This window comes from Camelus bactrianus, chromosome 35 (assembly GCF_048773025.1).
Source record: "Camelus bactrianus isolate YW-2024 breed Bactrian camel chromosome 35, ASM4877302v1, whole genome shotgun sequence".
NCBI classification, from domain to species: Eukaryota; Metazoa; Chordata; class Mammalia; order Artiodactyla; family Camelidae; genus Camelus; species Camelus bactrianus.
In genome coordinates, this window is record NC_133573.1 from 23,699,585 (window position 1) to 23,720,583 (window position 20,999).

At 35.3% G+C, this 20,999-nt stretch overlaps 1 protein-coding gene across 4 annotated transcripts in view; it reads right to left on the minus strand.

Annotated features, from left to right (window-relative positions):
- Positions 1-20,999, minus strand: part of UPF2 (UPF2 regulator of nonsense mediated mRNA decay) — an 85,896-nt gene that overhangs the window by 36,878 nt on the left and 28,019 nt on the right. For all 4 annotated transcript variants that reach the window (XM_074358404.1, XM_074358403.1, XM_074358402.1 and 1 more), the window contains 4 exons: positions 18,826-18,911; positions 8,423-8,531; positions 1,311-1,424; positions 213-329 (listed from right to left, as the gene is read on the minus strand). In XM_074358404.1, coding sequence (XP_074214505.1) covers positions 213-329; positions 1,311-1,424; positions 8,423-8,531; positions 18,826-18,911 — 426 coding nt within the window. The remainder of the gene's footprint in view (positions 1-212; positions 330-1,310; positions 1,425-8,422; positions 8,532-18,825; positions 18,912-20,999) is intronic.

Here is a 20,999-nt window from a genome sequence, read left to right on the forward strand (position 1 = left end):
GAGTACATCAAGAACCTCAAGCTTGGCAGGTAGGGTACAGCTCAGTGGTAGAGTGTGTGCTCAGCATGCACGAAGTCCTGGGTTCAATCCTCAGTACCTCCATTAAATAAATAAACCTAATTACCACGTCCTCTCAAAAAAAGACCAAAAAAATTGAAACAACAAAACAAAACAAAAACCTCAAGCTCTTCCAAGGATCTTCAAGCCCTTACCAGAAGTACACTGGTCCTCAGATGAGATTCTGGAGATCTGAAAAGAAATCTTCCACATGTTTCCAGCAGGGTACATGCCATTTCAATATGGTGATGGGAAAAGTCTGACAGAAGCATCTGTAATAATAACAGGGATGAAAAACCAAACGACACATTTCAATTCTGTTAGAAAAAAAATATTATATGTCTAATGTGTGCAACAATTTTAAAATGTCACTGCAAAAAAAAGTCTACTGTACACGCCAAGTTTTATCACTGGGTATCTTCTGTGTTCAACCACAAAAATTTATCTAAACACTTCAACATATTTAATGTCTTTCCTTTTGGACAGATATATGGAAACTAATACACTAAAGCCCTTGCTGTATTTATTAGGTGATGCTATGCACTTAAACAAATGCCACATACGCAGTTAACATGGTGCAAATAGCTGTGTGAAATCTACAAACACATTACCACCTTGGAGTATTTATCCTCCCAGTCTTTTTCTGTGCACATTTTGTAAACCAAAACAGATTTAGACATATCATTTAATAATTTAATAACTTAGTTTTTTTGACTAACAGGAGTATTTTCCATGTCCTTGTTTATCCTTCTAGGGCATGACAGAAAAGGTACGTAACGCTACATAATATGAACTATACTAAAACTTAACTGATTCTTATTTATTGGACATCCAATTTGTTTACAGTTTCTTGCCACTATAAACAATGGTGTGACAAACATCCTTGTAGATAAACTTGTGCAGACGTTTATGATTATTCCCCTAAAAGGAACTTACAGAAATGAATTTGTGTCAAATAAATGTACAGACTTCCTATATATGTTTAGTAATTCGTAGAAAGAAATATACTAGTATGTTTGTTGTTCATAACGTGACTCCTTTCAACTACAGCATTAAAAAAACTTTCAGTTTTACAGCTGTGTTTGTATCTACCATCTTATTTGTTCTCTATTTTGCTCATCTGTTTAATGTTCTTTTTTTACTTATTTTTTGTCTTCCTTTAGATTACTTAAATACATCTTATTTCATTTTTCCAGCATTTACAACTAAAACTTTAAATCTATTAAAAATGTTTCAAATGATTCAGCACTAACCTTTAAACAATGCAGTGTATCATTTTTTGTGAACATCTTAAACTTAGTAAGTTCTCCAATAAAACGAACAGTTTTGTTCTTTGTTTCAATATTGATCTGGTCCTTTTTTCGCACCTACAAATTAAGAAAAAAGAGACACTGCTTAGATAATTATAACATTTTGAAATCTGTGATAAAAATTGTTATTTTAATAAGACTGAATTCACTCTAGATATTTTAAATAAATGTGGATATAATGTCTTGCTATATTCAAACTATTTTAAGTTAAGGCAAAATAAGCTCTGTGGAACACCAGTGCCAGGATATGCTTTGCAAAACAGTTTCATGATCAAATAATTTGGGGAAACAATGTATTTTATCAGCCTTAAAGAGGCTCTCAAATAAAGAAACCTGTTTATTATTAACTTAATTCAATGTTTCTCAAATTTTGGGGGCAATATAAACCCCTCTTTTGAAATGTTAACAACTACTAGTTTGTTAAATTAAATCAATGTTATAAGGAATACACTCTAGGAAATGTTGTTTTAAAAACAGTAACTGCCAAGAGCTCACTTAAGCAAAAATATGAAGGCTCAGTTATTGTATTACAGCTATGAACCATATACTGCACGTTTTATTATAAAGTCACTGGTACAGTGAAAGTTCTAATACAATCACTATTCTTTTTTTATCAACAGTCACAGTCAAAGTTCAAATGATTTGCAAATATAAGCCCTCTGCTTAGGCACACATCTCAAGAAACACTGAATACAACAAAATCCTAGTACAACAGTACAATGTAATCAAACACATCAGATAAATATAATTGGATTTAACCTCAGAATTACATTTTCATCAGAAAATCAAACTGACAGTCTAGAAACTCTTATTTGAACAACAATGACAATATATATGGTAGTGCTTTGAACTAGTTTAGTGTTTCTTATTTTTCCAGAATACTATCCTACCTTATTTGCTCCACATAACAACATTCTGAGAAAGGAGCAAAAGCTATTATAATTCTGATTTAATAGTTAAAACAAAAACAATAGAAGAACAAAAGCTCTCAAATGACTTGACCAAGGATCACTTCCAAAATCCCCATCTCCTAGCTCGTACTTGAGAATTCTGCTACCCTAGCATGTGCTGGGATTCAAAGTAAGTCTTACAACCTCATCGGCACCTGGACAATCAATGACGGTTTTTACATAAGCACTAAACTTCTACATACTCAGACAGCTGACACTTAAGCAGAATTTATCGTTTCATTTTTAAGGACCTACTTTCTATTGTAAGCAGAAGTAGGTGTTTAGGCTTTTTAGAACTTCAGGGATAAATTTTGAACAAAACTATGTTCACTCATTTAAAAAAAATCAGAGGAAACTAGAAACTCACTACTAACTACATTCAATCTAAAGCATCAATAAAACTGCAGCAATTAAAGATAAAATAACAAAAACTCAACTTACAGAACTTTAACCATGTGATTTAAAGCATATAAAATAACTTAGAGATTAGAGACAAACAAAAAATAGAACCAGGTTCTAGTTTATAATACTGAATAAACTTGACTATTTTAGTCTTGCAATTTAGAAAAGAGTACAGCCTTCATAAAGACCTTTTCAGAAACAGATGTTTGATAAACACTGCATTTAAAAAGCACCTCTTATCAACTTATTTTTTGAACTCTGAGGCAAATATAATCTACATTCTAGATTAAGAATGTAGACTTTGGATCAGATTTCCTGGGTTTAATTCCAGTTCTATCTCTTACTAACTGCGACAAACTCTGTGCCTCCATTTCCTTGTCTGTAAAATGGAACTAATAAAAGTAACCTATATCACAGGGCTGTGAGGCTTTGTCATTTCGGGGGTATATAATCTTGGACAATTCATTGAAACTCTCTGACCCTATTGGCTCACTTGGTAAAATAAAGATAAAAATAAGGATGATGGTGGTAGCAGTAATGATGAGAACTACACTTCACGTGATATTAAACAATGCACAGCACAGGTAACATGAACTTTAAAATGATGTGTGAGAAGTATTTTATGTGATACTGTAACATGCTTCTGAGAAATAAAAAATGGAAAATTGTACATAAAATATAAATTCATCCATGAAAAACTAGAGGAAAAAAGTAAAAAAAAAAAAAAAAAAACCACTAAAATATTAAGAAGATTTGCCTTAAGTGATGATATTATGAAGTTCCCTCATTTCTACTTCGTATCTGTCATATTTCCTAAATCACACCACACTAACGTGTTCCTTTTACAGTTAAAGAAATGTAGAAACAAACAAAAAGTATAAAGAAGCATTTCAAAAATGATATACTAACGAATCTTTGAGGGACACGGCTTGGAAATACACATACATGTTTTTAAAAAGTCTCCTTGGGTGAATCTGGATTCACAAGGTCTTAACAACTTGTGTGTGGAGTATCATGAACATAAAAGTTTAAGTATTATTGAGCATCACAGCTTTCAAAACATGTAGCATCGTGTACCATTCACAGCTCTTCTTAAATACTTTGGAGGTTAAGGAGATACAATGTAACTAACATGACAAAATGACAGATGTTTGTTTATTTTTAGTTCAAAAATGTCTCACAAGATTTTGTTTATGTAACCAAATTTAGCAAAAATGGTGCTTATAACTCATGTATTTTTAAAAAATATTTTATTTTTAATTTGGTTTTTTGTTTTGATTTTATTTGGAGGTAATTAGGTTTATTTATTTATTTATTTATTTAACGGAGGTACTGGGCATTGAACCGAGGACCTCATGCATGCTAAGCAGGCGCTCTACCACTGAGCTATACCTTCCCCCTATGACTCATTTATTGGACTGCTAAAATTGAGATTAACTGAGTAACTAAATTCATACACACTAATAAAAAAACTCTTTGGATATATCGACATATAAAAAGTAAGAATTTCCAAAGCTTATCATTCATTATTCCCCTGAAGGAAGAACCCTTTGCCCCAAACTGGATTGGCCCCTCTACAACTTTATCCAAAGATTTTATTTTCCGTCCTCCACTATTTACTGGTTTCACATAAATATTCAATCATTCAACTAACTTTTTGAAAAAATCTACTACACAATAAACACTAAGTAGGCACTGAGTCTATAAATAAGTAAATTTGCCTTCAAATAAACATTCATTTTATTCGATGGAACACTTATCTCCAAAGTAGGGTGGGCAAGGCTCGATTTACTGGGATGTGGGGAAAAAAATCTTGAAATTTCTATTTTTGTTTTTGTTTTTTATCTCATACCTCTGAAGTTAACTTTTGTACATTTTATGATGTACATAAAATATGTGGTAGAATTGCAAATGCATATAATTTATAAATAAATATGCCTATATAGAGATACGTAGTCAACTTATTTTACCAACGGAGAGGCTTGATCAAATAAGCTGCTGAAAAACCACTGATTTAAAAAATGTCAATCAGTAAGGGCGATACGGCTATCTTTAAATAAAAGTTGTCCTCTCCGTTATTAAAGAAGTAGGCCCTGTTGAAAATTTGAAGAATACACAAAACTAGAAAGGAAAAAATATTTCTCATAACCCCACAATCCAAAGACAGCCACAGCTAACATACTGATAATTTTTTTCTATTCTTCAATTTCCAAGCATTTTAACATGACTATAAATTTATTATGTGTAAGATTTTATGGCTTGTTCCCCTCCCCTCAAAAGCACTTCTCCATGATTTGAAAGCTTTTTGGTAAATATGACTTTCTATCATTTTAACATTGTAATTATATGACCATTTTCTTTATCTTTCTTCCCTTTTTTTCTTTTTTAGTGGAGGAACTGGGGACTGACTCCAGAACCTTGTGCATGCCATGTGCTCTCCCACTGAGCTATGCCCACACCCCTATATGACCATTTTTTTATCCATTGCTGGGCTTTTAGGTTATTTTCCCTTTATTTCCCTATGACAATTGATTATGTGAATCAAGTTCTTTTGGGTACCTAGGACTGTTTACTTAGAACAGATTCTCAGAGATGTCCAATGTATGAATGCCTCTAAGGATCCTGAAACATACTGCCAAATTCCTTCTCCAAATTCCAACCCCAAGTACATGTGAACAGTCTCTCATTTCTAGTACATTTACTAACCTGTCAGTCAAATTAGCAAATCCATTGTTTGAACTAGGATTTCTCTGACTACTAATTGAAATTTCATACAGTTTTGTTAACCAACTTTCTTTTTCAGGTGAGGTTCTTAAGCAAGGGGCAAACAGGATCAGACTGTGACAATACATCTCTACCTCTGATAGAAGGCAGAGGTGGAGAAGTCTGGTTAAAAAGCTATTCTGTAATTCAAGCCACGGAGAGAGAAAGACAGTGGCACTGCGTGTAAAGAAGAGACGCCAGGCTTGAGGAGGTGTTTCAGAAGACACAGCAATGGAACGTGGTGAACACAGGCTCATGAATGTCAGAGGAGCAAAACTAAAGTAATTAGATAAAATATATTGTAACTTTACAGGAAGCATATAGAAGTTGGTATGAGGAAGAAAAGGAAAAAGAGATTTTTGAGAGAAAATAATAGAGTTTGTTTTATGGACTTATTTAGCGAGAAGTACATGAGAACTTAATGAAGCACCAGGAGATTCATTCTGGCAACAGGTGTGTATGTGAGGTTGCTGGGAAACAGCTGTGAACTGAGCCCCAGGTAAACTGTGTTCCATCAAAAAGGAGGATGAAGGAAGAAAGTCTGGGGGAAGAACAGCAATACATAAACTCAGCTGGAAAAGAGAAGGATGTTCCTGAGGACAGTGGTCATAAATGAGAACCAGGAGAGCGTGGTGGTTGAGAAGGGATAATTATTATGATGACATCTATGTCTGGGTGCTGGGTGATGAGCTTTATATGCATTACCTTGTTTAATCAGTAAGAACAATCCTATTTTAAAAGATACAAACTACCCCATTTAATAGACAAGAAACTGAGGTTTAGCGCTTTTAAGTAATGGCCAAAGTTACAAAGCTAGCCTGTGGCGGAGACAGGATGATGGTTTCCTAAAAGGCGGGAAGCGTCCAGCAGTTCAGAATCTGCAGGGACATCAACTAAGAAGAGGCGACTGGGAGGACACTGGTGGCTTCCGCCAGGGCGCTGTGATGGGAGGACGTGTCAGAGCAGAGGAGACAAGTACACCCTACAACACTCAAACAAGAAGGAAATGAAAGAGGATGGGGAAAGGGAAGCGGAGGGAAGTTTTCTTGTTTTTATTTTACTTTCATTGAAGGATCGGAGTGCTGAGCACATTCATTGCCTGATAAAAAGTCAATGGCAAAGTCTACAGGTTTGAGGGTAGGAAAGGACAGATGCTGGAGGAAGCAGAGGTGATCAAGGACCTCAAGTGCCCTTTCTTCCCTCCCAAGAGCAGCGCTTCCCAAAGTAAACTCTGGAAACCTAGTCTTAGCCAGTTGTAACGAAACCTTACAATAGTAACAAAAATGCCACCTCCTTTAACTCTCACCCCAACCTTCAAAGACAGGAGGGGGAAGTACACATGAACAGAATTTTCTTAATTTTAGGTTTCTCATCAAAAGCACTCATTATGCTTGGTCTGGCGACTTATGTGTTGTTTGTGGCTTTGGTTGAAGGCTGTATCCATGTAACTCAAAAAATACAGTCATACCGCCTGCTAGTGAAACAGACTGTATCTGTATCGTGGGATTAAAAATATCAACAATATCATGATTTTGAAGGCCTCTGTACCTGAACTAGCATTTATCGAAGTGCGTCCTCTGACTGACTACATTCAGCCCCTTCCAGGAGGCGCACAGCGCTCATTACCCTATTAAAGTTTTGAGGACTCTTAAAATAAAACAAAAGCAAAACTGTTTCACTTTCTTTATCTCAGTGTTTCCAAACTTACTTTAACACAGAAACCTATCCTCACTTAATATTAGCTATGAAAATGTGAAACACACTTCAGCAAAAGCTGGCGCAGAAAAATCTTACCCACAAAGCTCATACTGACAATTTAACGCCTACGGCAAGAAGCCTTTAGAGTTTCATTCCGCTCCTCACAGAGACCTTTGCTTCCTCTGGACTCAAGGCACTAAGTCTCCAACAATTCACTTGGCAATTAAGCACATAATTCCTTATAATACCAGATATATTTAGAATTTAAATTTTTATTTCACTCTTGTTTCTGTGAGTATTTATGCTTTATCTTCCCAATTACACTGTGACATTCCTGACCTCAGGAATGAGGTCTGCTCTGAGTGCTCAGCAACACTGCTGATCTGTGTGCAGTGAGTGCAACAAAGTGTGTGTTGAGCACAGCAAACATTTATTTGCATTCCAAGCAACTTGCTATAAAGCTAAATTTTTTAAGCTTAATTTTATCAGCACAATTTTTCCACGGGCATACATGAACACTTGCATTTCATGTCTTTCCCACGTCTACCCATGTTCACTTTCTAACGAGACCTCTGAGGTGTCATTTTACTCCTACCGAGCCTGCATCCACAAGACGATGGGAAACGTGGGTTTGCCGGAACCACTAGCAGGCAGTCTGTTAAGACTCCTCAGACTAGAGGGGGAAGCTGTCTGGTAACAGGTCCCTGGTACTTACCAGGATACCCTGTAAGAAACTCACCACTACCCAAGGTAAAGATTCTTAAGGCAAGAGTCAATAAAAACATGGTCTATGACAGCATTCACTGAGGTCAGAGCATTTATGCAACTTATGTGCCCCAAACATTTGGACCCCCGACACCTAAACGGGCATCCTACAGGCACTGTGGCCTGACTCAACACACAACCCTATGTTTCTTCTGGGAACACCAATGAGGCCTGCTGGCTCTCTTGATCTTGGAGGATAGTTTTTACTTTACAAAAGCAAAACATGCGCTATCTACAATGGGAAGACAAGGTAGCAGCCACAGCTCACCTCCAAATTGGAATATCATTTATCAATTTCAAGCTGTTGAGCAGATTTACATTTTAAAAACTTAGAAGCCTATACATTCTCAACTGTTATACCACCATCAAGTTTCAAAACATGCTTACCAATAAAACAATCATATTCTTAAACTAAAGAATCCTCACTCAACTTATAGGTATATATATATATTACAAAAGAAATGCTTAAATACATACATGAAATCTGAAATCCCCCCTCAGCATGGAACAAAGATCCTCTGCTACATCAGACATGCAGGGATGCAATGTAGCAACCAATCTTGCATAAAATGGGAGCAAATCCAACCTGCAAAAGTTATATGTGATACGTGTAAAAGGAAAGGCACACCAGAAATAACTCATTTTAAAGTTTAAACTTTCTCAGATATATTCACACATTAGATGATTATAACAACTAATAATCATACAGACATGCCTATTTATTGCCACCGTAGTGAAGTATTTGGAAATTCAACTTGCCTTGGGAAACTTTATTAACAACCAGGTATTTTCCATTCAGTGCATTTATTGCACACCTGCAATTTTCATTGAGCACGCAATTTTGATAAAATATAAAATACCAAGAGAAGAAAGCATGGTTTAAATTTTTAATCACAGAATCACTGAGTAAACAAATCTAAAGGTTAACTTAAATAGTACAAATTTCTTTTAAATCATTTCTTTCATTTATCCATGGGTAAGTTATTTGGAAACCTCGATGCAAAGTAAAAAGGTAACCATAACCAAAAAGGCATCTAAGGAGTCACAACCACACACGCACAAAAAAATCACAAAACCCACCAACTTATTTTACCCATTACAGAAGCCACCCGGATTCTCACACAGGGCCTGTTTACTCTTTACTCAATAAATGCAAATATGTGGTCACTAACACTGCCACCCCCTTCCCTCTTCAGAGCACTTTCTCATCAAAATTGGGTACAGCTCCAGAATCCACCACTCCAGGCAGCCACAACCAGTCAGAATCAACACACAAGCTAGAATTTATATTCCATTCCTGCCAGGGACATTATTTTATGAAACCTGATTATCCAATAACTCAACACTCAGCAGGTAAGACTCTGAGGATGAGAAGCCATGAGGAACTAACAAGCAGCTGCACTGACAGCAGGAAGTAATGGGAGCTGACAGGAAGGAAGGAAAGGGGAAAACTAGACAAATTCAAAACAAGAGCTCAAATACTACAACCTGAAGCCATTTAGAACAGCTACAAATAACTATATATGTCCTAAACCTCCCTGGATATACCACGATACTATAGAACAGGACATGAAAATGGCTGGATCATCAGAGCAAACTCTGCATACCACGAAAGGCTTAGAATTAGATCTGGAAAACTCCCAGTGTGGACAGACTCAGCCTTAGCTGGGAGAAGTGAAGGAAGGAAGAACGGAGATAAATTTCAAAGGTGAAGTCAAAAAGAGAAAAATGCTCAAATTCATGCAGAAGGGCCTCCAAAACTTTGTACTCCTCTTTGGCCACTATAATTTCTTTAAAAAATTATCATTTTCGGGGGCGGGTATAGCTCAGTGGTAGAGTGCATGGTGAGCATGCATGAGGTCCTGGGTTCAATCCCCAGTGACTCCACTAAAAAGATATTATCATTTATTTTGTTCTTACCAATGTGCCAAGCCCCATTCTAGGTATCTAATATACATTATTTATCTTGCTGATCCTAATATCCACCCTATCAGGTAGATAATATAATCAGCACTTAGAAATAAAGGTATAGATACTGAGAGAAGTCAACAATTTGGTGGTTCTGCAGTAGTACCTTGATAAATTTTAAATGCATTATATTCTTCTTTATAGAAAAGTACACTCTATTATGTAATGAACTGAATCAAAACATTTAATGTTAAGTTTTATTGTAAATGTTTTCTTAAATTATCTTAAAGTTTTATCAATTGAAGGCTAAGCGCCTGTTACACAGAAAATGCACACGTGGGTCACACTACTCCTTGATGATATTACAAAAATTAGGTATCCTGTAATCTCACACATACATAATAATTTTCTTACCGTCTGCTAGTGAAAAAAAAAAAGAAGAGAAAAGAAAAAAAAAGGAAAGAAAGCCTAGGGCAACTGCACACTTAAATTTCTAGCATAATCTACAGATTCATACTAATATCAAATTACTTTCTAAATTTTTCAAACTTTAGTTAGAATACTGTATTTTAATATAGCACTACTATATCTTAGCTAGAACACTAGGTTTTTCATAGCCACTTTAGCAACAATTTTTTTTTTTTCAGTTCATGATCAATTACAAATACAGGACTTTAACCCTAACCCTAGGTTCCATCTCTCCCACACTACCACAACCACAGGTCAGAAGACTTAATTCTCAAAAGAGTTGAGGTCATGGGATAACAAAGGGCAATGCGCTGGGGGTCAGGAGGCTCAACCTGACCTCATCTCCTACTATTCTCCCCTGCTCACAGCTGCACCCTCACCGGTCTCCCCCTAATCCTCCTCAGAGCCTCAGGCACAAGCTGTCCTCGTTCACTGGAGTACACCTTCCCGAATATCCACGCCCCTTACTCCCTCATGAAGGTCAAATCTTAGTTTCAATGACATCCCCTCGCTGAGATGCTTTCTGAACAGGCCACTGAAACTGCAAATCGACCCCACCCCCAAACCCCCTACCCTACGCTATTTTTAAAAAAAATAGAATTTATCATCTTGTAACATATGATTTACTTGTTACATTTGTTGCTATCTTGTTTGTCACCCTTCCCCATCAGAACATAAACTCCATGGGAACAGTTTGCCAACACTAAAAACAGCGCCTGGAACACAGCAGGTGCTAGACAGGTATCTGTTATATAAATGGATATCTCTGGTTATCTCACAATTAACTATACTGTTAGCTTTTAGTCTAAAATACTCTTCATCATAATGAGGAAGTATCATCCTATTTTTATAAGAATATTAAATTTGATTCAAGTTTTGTATTTTATCGCACAAGAGCTAGTTTATCAATAATTATCTTTTATGCAATTAATGGGAAAATCAGTTTCTTATTTTCCCTACTGATGTTATATATATTAAGTATCTTTTCACTCCCAAGATCAATGCTCTTTGATTACACAGGATTTTAATTTTTAATATACTATTTAATATAATTTGCTAGTGTTTTACTTAGAATTTTTGTATCAGCATTTAAAAATGAGATTGGGCCATACTTGTAACTTCCTTGCTCTTTTTTTGTTAAGATTTTACCTATTTCTTCATGTTATAAAATGGCAAGGTTTCTTACCTATGCTTTGGAAAAAATGATACTGCAGAGAAATTAGTCTGAAACTTTCTACATTTCCTTCAATGATCACTGGCCTATTTAACTTTGTCATGAATCAATTTTGAAAATACATACTTTTCCAAAAACTTATCTAAGGTTTTCAAGTGGTTTTTAAATATTTCTAGCACACTGTCTGGCTCATTCTTAAACTTTTTTGATACTTTTTAAAAAAATTTTCTAAATAGTTCTCCACTTGGATTTTATTTTTTAAAGAACTAGCTCTTGAGTTCATAAAATTAATTTTAAACTTGGTTGTCTCTTTCAATAAAATTTGAGATTATAACAAGCAGTATCAAAAAAAATTTAACCAAACTATGTCATTTCCTTTTTTTTTCTTTCCCAGGCAAGTCACCTATACCTTGCTTCATATTTTTTTCCTTCTTCCAATTACATCAATATACTTCAAAGCTTTTTCCAGCCCCAAAAGAAAGGTAGGTAGAGCCATCCATTTTAAAGTAAAGCAGCCTATGCTATCCATGAACACAGGTCAGTGCTTTCAGCTTCAATAGGAATTTAAAAATTAGTTTACGAGTTCCCTAAAAGATCTTAACTCTTAATTAAGCCTTTCTAGGTAGTTGTAATTCTGGTTTTTGTTTCTTTTGGAACTGGTCACATGGAAGTAAAGTTAGATACTGCACTTGCTCAGAATCCTCTACTTGTAAACTCACCAAATCCTTTTTAAACTGACAACTTCCTAAAATTCCTTTTTTCCACTGTATCTTTTACAATGAAGTGGATAGCTGATACTCCATGTCACCCTGCCCGACATAAATCTTCAAGTTCTGGGACCATTCATTCATTACTTCACAGAATAAGATCCCCTATTGTAAATAATGTTAAGTGGACTAACACTGAAAAAACATGTACTTTCTTAAGTGTGCTTTTCTACCTTCCTACAAATGTAAGCCCAAAAGGGGACAGAGTGCTAAATGCCACCTCAATCACATGAAAGTTATAAAACACTTTCAATCAACATAAAGAACAAATTCTGTTCAATTTTAAGCTAGTTATTTTATTTGACTTTTCCAAAAGTGAACTAGAAAATACACTTAGATCCTTCCTTTGAAAACTGAATTTTATAACCTTCTGGGAGAGTGATAATCATTTTGACTAACAGTTAACGAGTGAACCACTTAAAAAGAATGCATTTCTAAAACAGTAACAAAATCTTGCTTATAGTTTCAAGGTCTCCTCAATCACACATTTTAAGTATTCTACTAGCAGTTAATGATCACCAAGCAAGTAAACACCTCGTCACTAACTACAATGACAAAACTGCAGAATGACACACACTTCTGTTCCTGAGGGAGAAGAGAGGAATCTTAAACGCTTTTATCTTGTCATCAATCAGCTTTTTAAAAGAAATGTCCAGCTTTTTTCTCTCTTTTAAAATCTAAAGAACTTAACTGCTGAAAACTATTAATTATATCTCTGTGCTCAAAAATGCTTAGGGAAAAATTAATGTGAAAGAACATTGTTACTGTTCAATTAAAGAATACAAAGATTTTTCTTCATAAGAAACACAAACCCGATGATATCCAAAAAAGACAAAATATAATAAACAAAAGACTGTGACCATTTACCCTGAACAGGCAACCAAATGCTCTGCTGACTTTTTTCACAACGTTGATGTTCCCAGTGCAACAGTGCCATCAGGTGGTATACCATGCTAACAGATTTCCCAAAACTCATTTTTTCATTTTTTAGCAAGCGGAAGGGGGTCCAATTAGAGAGTCCCTCACAAAAACTGCAGCAAACGCTAAGAGCTGGATCAGGAAAAGCTGTTCAAGATTCAAGTGAAGCATCCACCTCTGAAGAGTATTCTGAACATCCAACCATCTGCTAAAATGTGGCTAAAACCAAATGGCTTCAGAGTCACAAAGCCAATACCAGGTTCGTCTGTCTAAAACCAGGAACTAAGAGATTCTTAGGTACTTTCCCCGATTCTGACTGACTTTAGACACGGAAGTCTGATTAGGTGCGGGAGACTTCAGAGGTCCCGGGAATGCTCCATATTTTGATCTAGGTGGTGGGTACACACATGTGCGAAAGATATAAGCACTTCATGTGAAATTTCAATTATATGTGTGGATAATTATACTACATATTAACTACAGAATGGTATGTAAATATATAAGGGGATTGCGAGTAGATTTCATTTCTGTGGAGTCCTTCAAATTAATAGGCTAAGAGATACCATGTCTTCTGAGATTTTTTAAACCACTACTTACTGAAGGAAGAACACAACGGAAAATTAAAATAATGCATCAGATCAGGCCATTAAGAACTGTAAAGACGGAATAAATCAATTTTAAAAACTTTTGTGCAGCAAATGACACCAACAAAGTGGAAAGACAACTCACAGAATAAAAGAAAACATCTGTAAATTGTATCTGATAAGGGACAGTATAAAGAATATATAAAAAACTCACAACTCAATAATAAAAAGACAAATAATAACTTTAAAAGGGGTAAGGGATTTGAGCAGTTTTCCAAAGACATACAAATGGCGAATAAGCACATGAAAAGATGCCCAAAATCTTTAGCCATTAGGGAAATGCAAATCAAACCCACAATGAGACAGAGATGTAACTTCACAGTCACTAGGACAGCTACAATCAAAAAGGGACAGTGACAAGTGTTAGTGAGGATATGGAGAAACTGGAACGTTCATACATTGCTGTTGGGAATGTCAAATGGTGCAGGCACTGTGAATAATGGTGTACTAACGGGTTTAGCAGTTACTAAAAATTTTAAACATAGTTACCATATGACACAGCAGTTCCACTCCTAGGTATACACTCAAGAGAACTGAAAACATGTCGGGAAACTTAAACAGTCACACCAGAATTATTTATAATAGTTAAAAAGTAGAAACAACCCAAATGACAAATGCGTAAAGAAAATGTGGTATATCTATACAATGAAATATTATTCAGCCTTAAAAAGGAAGGACATTTTAACACATGCTACAACATGGATGAATCTTGAAAACATACTAAGTGAGAGAAGGCCACATATTTTATAACTTCACTTACAGGAAATACCCAGAATAAATCCATAGAGATTGAAAGTAAATTAGTGGTTTCCCAGGACAAAAGAGAGAGTGGGCAGGGAGGGAATGGAATTGCCTGCTAATGGATATAAGATTACTTCTAAGAGGATGAAAATGTTTTAGAAAATTTTATTGTTGTGATAGTTGCACATACTTAGAACACTAAACTGTACACTTCAAATGGGTTAACTGTATGGTTATGTGAATTATATCCCAATAAAACTTTATTTTAAAGATAAGAACTGTAAAGAACCTTAAAAAGTTACCTAGTTTAGTGTTTCCTAAACCAAACTATACAGATTAGGTAAGACAGCTAAATTCTCTACCACAAATACATATATATGAAACCTTCAGGGCCTCACAGTCATAGGGCACTCAGGTGACTATCAGATAATTCATTCTGGTTTTTCTGGTTACCCAGGCTGGATGGGCTAAACGGACAAGTAGGGAATCCTGGCCAAAGAAAAGAATAAAGACACTCCCTGGATTCATGGCCTTTGGAGGGATAAGGAGGGGAGGAAATGCCACACAAAAAGGGAGGCACCCCTCTTTCAAAAATGTTTGTGGAATGTTCATGAAAACTATACAATAGGCCACAAGAAAAATTTCAAAATTATCCAAAAACTAAAAATAACCTTATTCTCTAGTCACAGTGCAAATATGAATTATTAATAACCAAGTTGGAAAACAAAAGTCCCACTACCTGGAAATTTCAAGCCTCTCTCAAACATCTCCTTAGATAACAATGGAAAAATAAATTAAAATTGAAGAATTTCTAGAAAACATAAAAAGAGAAATCACTACATGTCAGAACTAAGAGAGACAGCAAAAACCAAGGTCAGGAGATACATTAAATGCCCCTCAAAAGAGCCAAAGGAATAAAAGAAAAGAAGAACAAAATAAAGATAAGAAGAAAATAACGATAAAAGTCAAAAATAATGAATAAGAAAACAGTAGAATACATAAGTAATCTAGAAGCTGGGCGTGTGTGTGTGTGTGTGTAGGTGTGAAAAACTAAAATGAATAAACCACTAGCTAACACAACGAAGAGGAGAAAGAAGAAAAGGGAAGTACAAATACAGAACTGTTTACAATGGCAAAAACGGGAACGTCCGAGGTGGTTAAATATAATACACTCATAAAAAGAAGCACTGCAGCTTTAAAACAAAAGAACAAGGGAAATCTTTATGCATTGATATGAAAAGATGTCTGAGATATGCTAAGTGAAAACAGTAAAGTTCAGAACAATAGATATAAGTTGCCCTTTGTGTAAAAAACAGAAAATACAAGATCTCTAACTGCATGTTCTTATACCTGCAAAAGAAACTTTGGAAGGGTATGCAAGAATCAAGACAGTGGCTTCTGTTGGGAGGAGCAGGAATTAGGTAGATGGAGAGACAAGGACAGGAAGGCTATTTTCCAGCATAGTGCTTAACATTTCAGGGTTCTGAGTCCTGTGAACGCATTACTTATTTTTTTAAACAAAATTTTTAATTTGCTAATGACCAATGTTAATTCATCAAGGATTTTCAAGCATTTACTATGTATCAAATACAATACTTGGTGTCAGAGACATTCAAAATGAAGAGCTCTAGTCCTCTTTTAAACAGCCCATAGTTTTTACAGTTTCATGGGGATACAGGCAGCAAACCAACTTTGAGCTGTACCTAATAAGCCTAATGCAATGTGCTTAGTTCTTCATATTATGAAGACATTATGTTGAAAGTCTATAAAAAAAGCACCCATGTGTATCAGGTTGTACATATGTAAATAAGGATGGTTGTTCAGGGAAGATAATTCTTATGTTAAGAGCTCAAGACTAAGCCAGAGATTTTCAGTGGGAAAATACAAGATATCCCAGATGGAGTAGAAAGCAGAGGCTTGAAACTAGAGAGCAAAGGGTATTCAAGAAATCATTACAGATCAGGATTTTGCAAGGAGAGTGGCTACAGTGAAGGCTGAAGAAGCTGAAAGGGAGCTAGATAAGGAAGGGCATCAAACATCATGTCGCATAATTTTATCAGCCTCTACCTGTCAGGCACCGCACTAAGTGCTGGGGATGAGAAGTACACGCGGCCTCCTTCCCGCAGCTGAGTCTACACAACAATGCCCATGGAAGCCAAGGAGGCGGTTTCTGCAGTAGTCTGATGCGTGGCCCTTCCCGTCTCTGGCTCTTTGCACACACGGCTGCCTCTGCCAGAAATGCCCTTTACGTTCCCTTTCCTCATCCACCCCTAGCCTAGCTCAGCCCTTTCTCAGGACTCAGATTAAATGACCCTTGTTCCAAGCAGCCTTCTCTGGCTCCTGAGACTGATTCAATCAGTTCCACTTGTTATATACTCTATAAATAATGCTGGAATTCTTCTTGGTAACTGCACTTAAATCCTCTTTTTCTCCCTCTCCAAACCATAAGCTATGTGAGTACAAGAGCTGACTCTGTCTTGTGCACCTCTGCATCTCCAGCACTAATCACAACATATTACAGATCCTTGATGAATGAGTAAGTTTTACAACTTAATTCAACCTTTCTTGATCGCTCAGGCTGACTGCAAGAAACCTAAATTTTTATACTTACATATTTCAGGTGTGTAAGACTATGTGGTCTCCTTCTCATGGCTCCAAGAGGCTACGCATTTCAAGAATTTGCATCTTTATTTTTCTCCTGTCCTCTCAAATCATAAAGTTTTACTTCCTACTACTTTCAAGACTGATTCTAGCAGATTCCAACTACTTCTAATTTGCAGCTGTGAGCTAAGCAGATAAATCCAGTTATAAAGGATATAACTGGCATAAGACCAGGTAAAAGTGTATTGTTCCTGAGCAGCTTTTTTTGGGGTGGGGATGGTGAAGTGGTATGGAACAGGGTTACAGGGAGGCAAAATTCTCTTTTATAAGTAAACTACTTAACTATCGCTGAATAATTTCTTTTTGTTAACAGTGCCTTTTATTTTTGCTAAATTTGGTTCATTTTATGCTAAAAGTCCAGATAACTGTTACTGCATGTTTCTTCATTCAAATAAATAGTTGAAAAGAAAACTATGAAAGTAAACATTCCATTGTATAGGTCAAGAAAAGCATCACTTGAAAAAAATTGGTCCACAATATTAAAAGATATTTGAGTTTCAAAGCAGAATGTGTCTTACAATCAAAGCCTTAAAAACAACTGGCAATATTTTTTTTCTCTCTTAGTTGTACATGAAATAATGGTGCACCTCATAATGCAATATATAATTTTATATAGTAAAAATAATTCATCTATGATTTTCTCAATTTCTGAATTACCTACTCACTACATTAGCACATTTCACCTTCTTTGCCCCACTAAAATGAAAAACCAAATGCTCACATTAATTAATGCTGCTGACAGGAGATAAAACCCAATATAAAAGAAAAAAGAAAAGTAGTGATTTTGTTCACTGAGAAATTTGACCAATAGGAGACCAATGGATGAACCAAATCAAAATTTTGCTTAAGAAACATTTAGTGAAATCCCTCAGGATCCTTATCCTTTGGGGAAAGAATCTAAGCTATGTTGTATGTAATCATCGTAACAGACAACAAAATCCTCTAATTATTCACTGCTGAATAAACAGAGATGGATCTCCTCCAGGTTCCTGAAGTCCACAGTCTATGACCTGTTGTGGTCCTAAAATACGCAGGTGATGTAGGTGGTGTAAATTTAGTGTAACTTGGGAGTATTAGATTCTCTAAAAGCACTATGCAACTGAGTAAGCTGCTTGAATTACTAGCAACATAATCATTAATGAGACTTCCAATTCAAAACTATCATAATTACCAAAAAAACCTTGAAATTTTTCATTTAAAGACAACTCTTGAGAATTAGATACTCAATTTAGTCTGATCTCTCCACAAAATGAAAACTCTCCAAATATATATATATATCATTTATTATTTTTTTCCTCAGAGGCAAAAATGTAAACCTATTGCTTCTAATAATGATTCAGTTATTAAGTTCCTATTATTCTTAAACATTTTCTCTTGAAATAACAGGAAAGCATCAGAAGAAACATTTCCACTAGAGCCAATGAACAAATGAACAAAAATCAATGAGAAACAAATTCTAGAAAATATGCTAACAATAATAATAACTTCTGTTGACAAGGGACATTTTTAAAGAGATAATAATTAAGTAAGAACTTAAATCTTCCAATCATCACTGCAGGGTAAAAACACAAACAAATCCCTTTTTTCTTTAATACCTACCTTTGTCTGGGAACTATAAAGAGTGCCCGTACCAACTTCTTCCTATTTGCTTTTGTGTTCATGTTCATGCAAAAATCCATTGCTGCCTATAGGAGAAAAAGCAAACTTTTTTCTTAAAAATATCTCGATTTAGCTACTGAAAGGAGAAACCCTGCCTGCTACAATGGATTTCTAGTAGTCCTAAACAGTTTAGAATGGTTTTAAGACACCAGTATTACAAACACAACCCAAACTTCAATATATACAGGTTAAGAAAACAACAAGTTTAAGTTATAGTCTAAAAAAGAAATAAACTGTTACCAAAATCCTTTGGGCATCTCAATATTTTCCATCTATAGGTTCACATGACTATTTTATTATTAATCCCAGTCTTTAGGTTGATTTGAGGATCAGATGCAAATAAAACATCCTCAGATTTACCTAAACTATAAAGGATTTCAACTCTTCACTATAGACAGTGAAACATCTCCCATTAGGTTAAAACTTTTGATGAAACAAATGGCTCAACCAATGCTGATTAGATTCAAACCCAGAAAACTAACTCATTGAAAGTTCATTCACCAAGATTGAAACTTTATATCAATATTAGTCAAGAGAGTAAAACTCATTTAAATTTTTTCTTCTTCTTATAAAGGGGGTATAAAATAAACTTTATTAAAATTTATACTTTGTAACAGTAAAGCTTATTAGAGCTAATTAGAATAACAAAGAGGAAAGGTGAAAATACACTAAAGTTCCTTCAAGTAATTCACCCATATGAAACATCAAAAAATTATGGACTAGTATAATAAAAATCCCAAAGGTCATGTATCCAGAAAGAAAACTGATTAACAAGAAAACTTCACACACACACAAAAACTTCTCAAATCAATACTTTTGAAAAAAAATAAAGAAAATATAAAGAAAAAAATTTAATGGCTAATAATGGCCTTTGTTTCAACACAAATTTAGAAACAAAATAAAATGTACTTCAATAACTTTTAATTATCCTTTAAAATGCAAATGTACTTTACATAATCTATGAAATACATTTTATAAAAATAGAGAAGGCAATAATCACTTTTTCTACGACAATAATCAAAGGCCAGTTAGATGGGAAAAAAACTGTAATTCTCAAAACTGCAAAGATTAGGAGCTCATACAATATGTCAATGCCTGGTACAAACACTAGTGGTTCAATAAACATGCAGAATAAATGAATCAAGACTACATGAAAAATCCTGGGAAAACTGCCCAAATTAATAAATTTGAGGAAATTAAAAAGAAAAAAAAATCTTCACATGTATATTAATTCTTAGATTTAACCAGTTTTGCCCTTTGGGGAGAAATGGAAGCAAAGACTTCACTGTGGTGGTGTCTGTCTGCCTGGGTCACAACTGCTGCCTGACAATTCAATAAGCAGTTTTTTTTGAAAACTTATTTCAAAACATTCGAGGTACATGAAAGACAGTTCAAGGGGAGGCTATAGCTCAGTGACAGAGTGCATGCCTAGCATGCATGAGGTCCTCAGTTCAATCCCCAGTGCCGCCATTAAAAATAAATATATAAACCTAATTACCTAGACCCCCCACACTACCTCCCCCCTAAAATATAACAAGCAAAAAAGAGTTCAACAATCTTTAATTTTATAAGTAAAAGTAAATTTTTCTGATCATCAAATGCGTGAAAAAATAAGCATCACCATGAATGATGTTACCAGTATAAGTCACCTAAAAGAAATCTTCACTTGGGTTTAACTCAAAGAATTCTTATGGTGGGGGGGTACAGCTCAGTAGTAGAGTGCATGCTTAGTATGCACGAGGTCCTGGGTTCAATTCTCAGTACCTCCACTTAAGAAAAAAAAAAAGAGAAGAAAAAAAAAAGAATTCTCAGATTTTTCTATTTTCAAACTACTTTCCCCTCTTAAGCCGTTTGGACCTTTGCCAATACATATGGAAGAAATTCCTTTCATGCGGAAGCTGACTCCCAGAGGAAACCACTGAGGTCCAACAGAGAAGGGTAGCCTCCTGTTTTCCACTTGACCCTCCAAGAGCTAAATCAGAATTTAACATACGGTCATTACTGGCAAGAGCTCTTAACAGTGCAGGACACTTTACAATCCAGGTTCACATGAGCTCTTCCCATTTGACTTTCATTACAGCACTCAGCATGGGTGTGGGGCACAGCAGGCATGT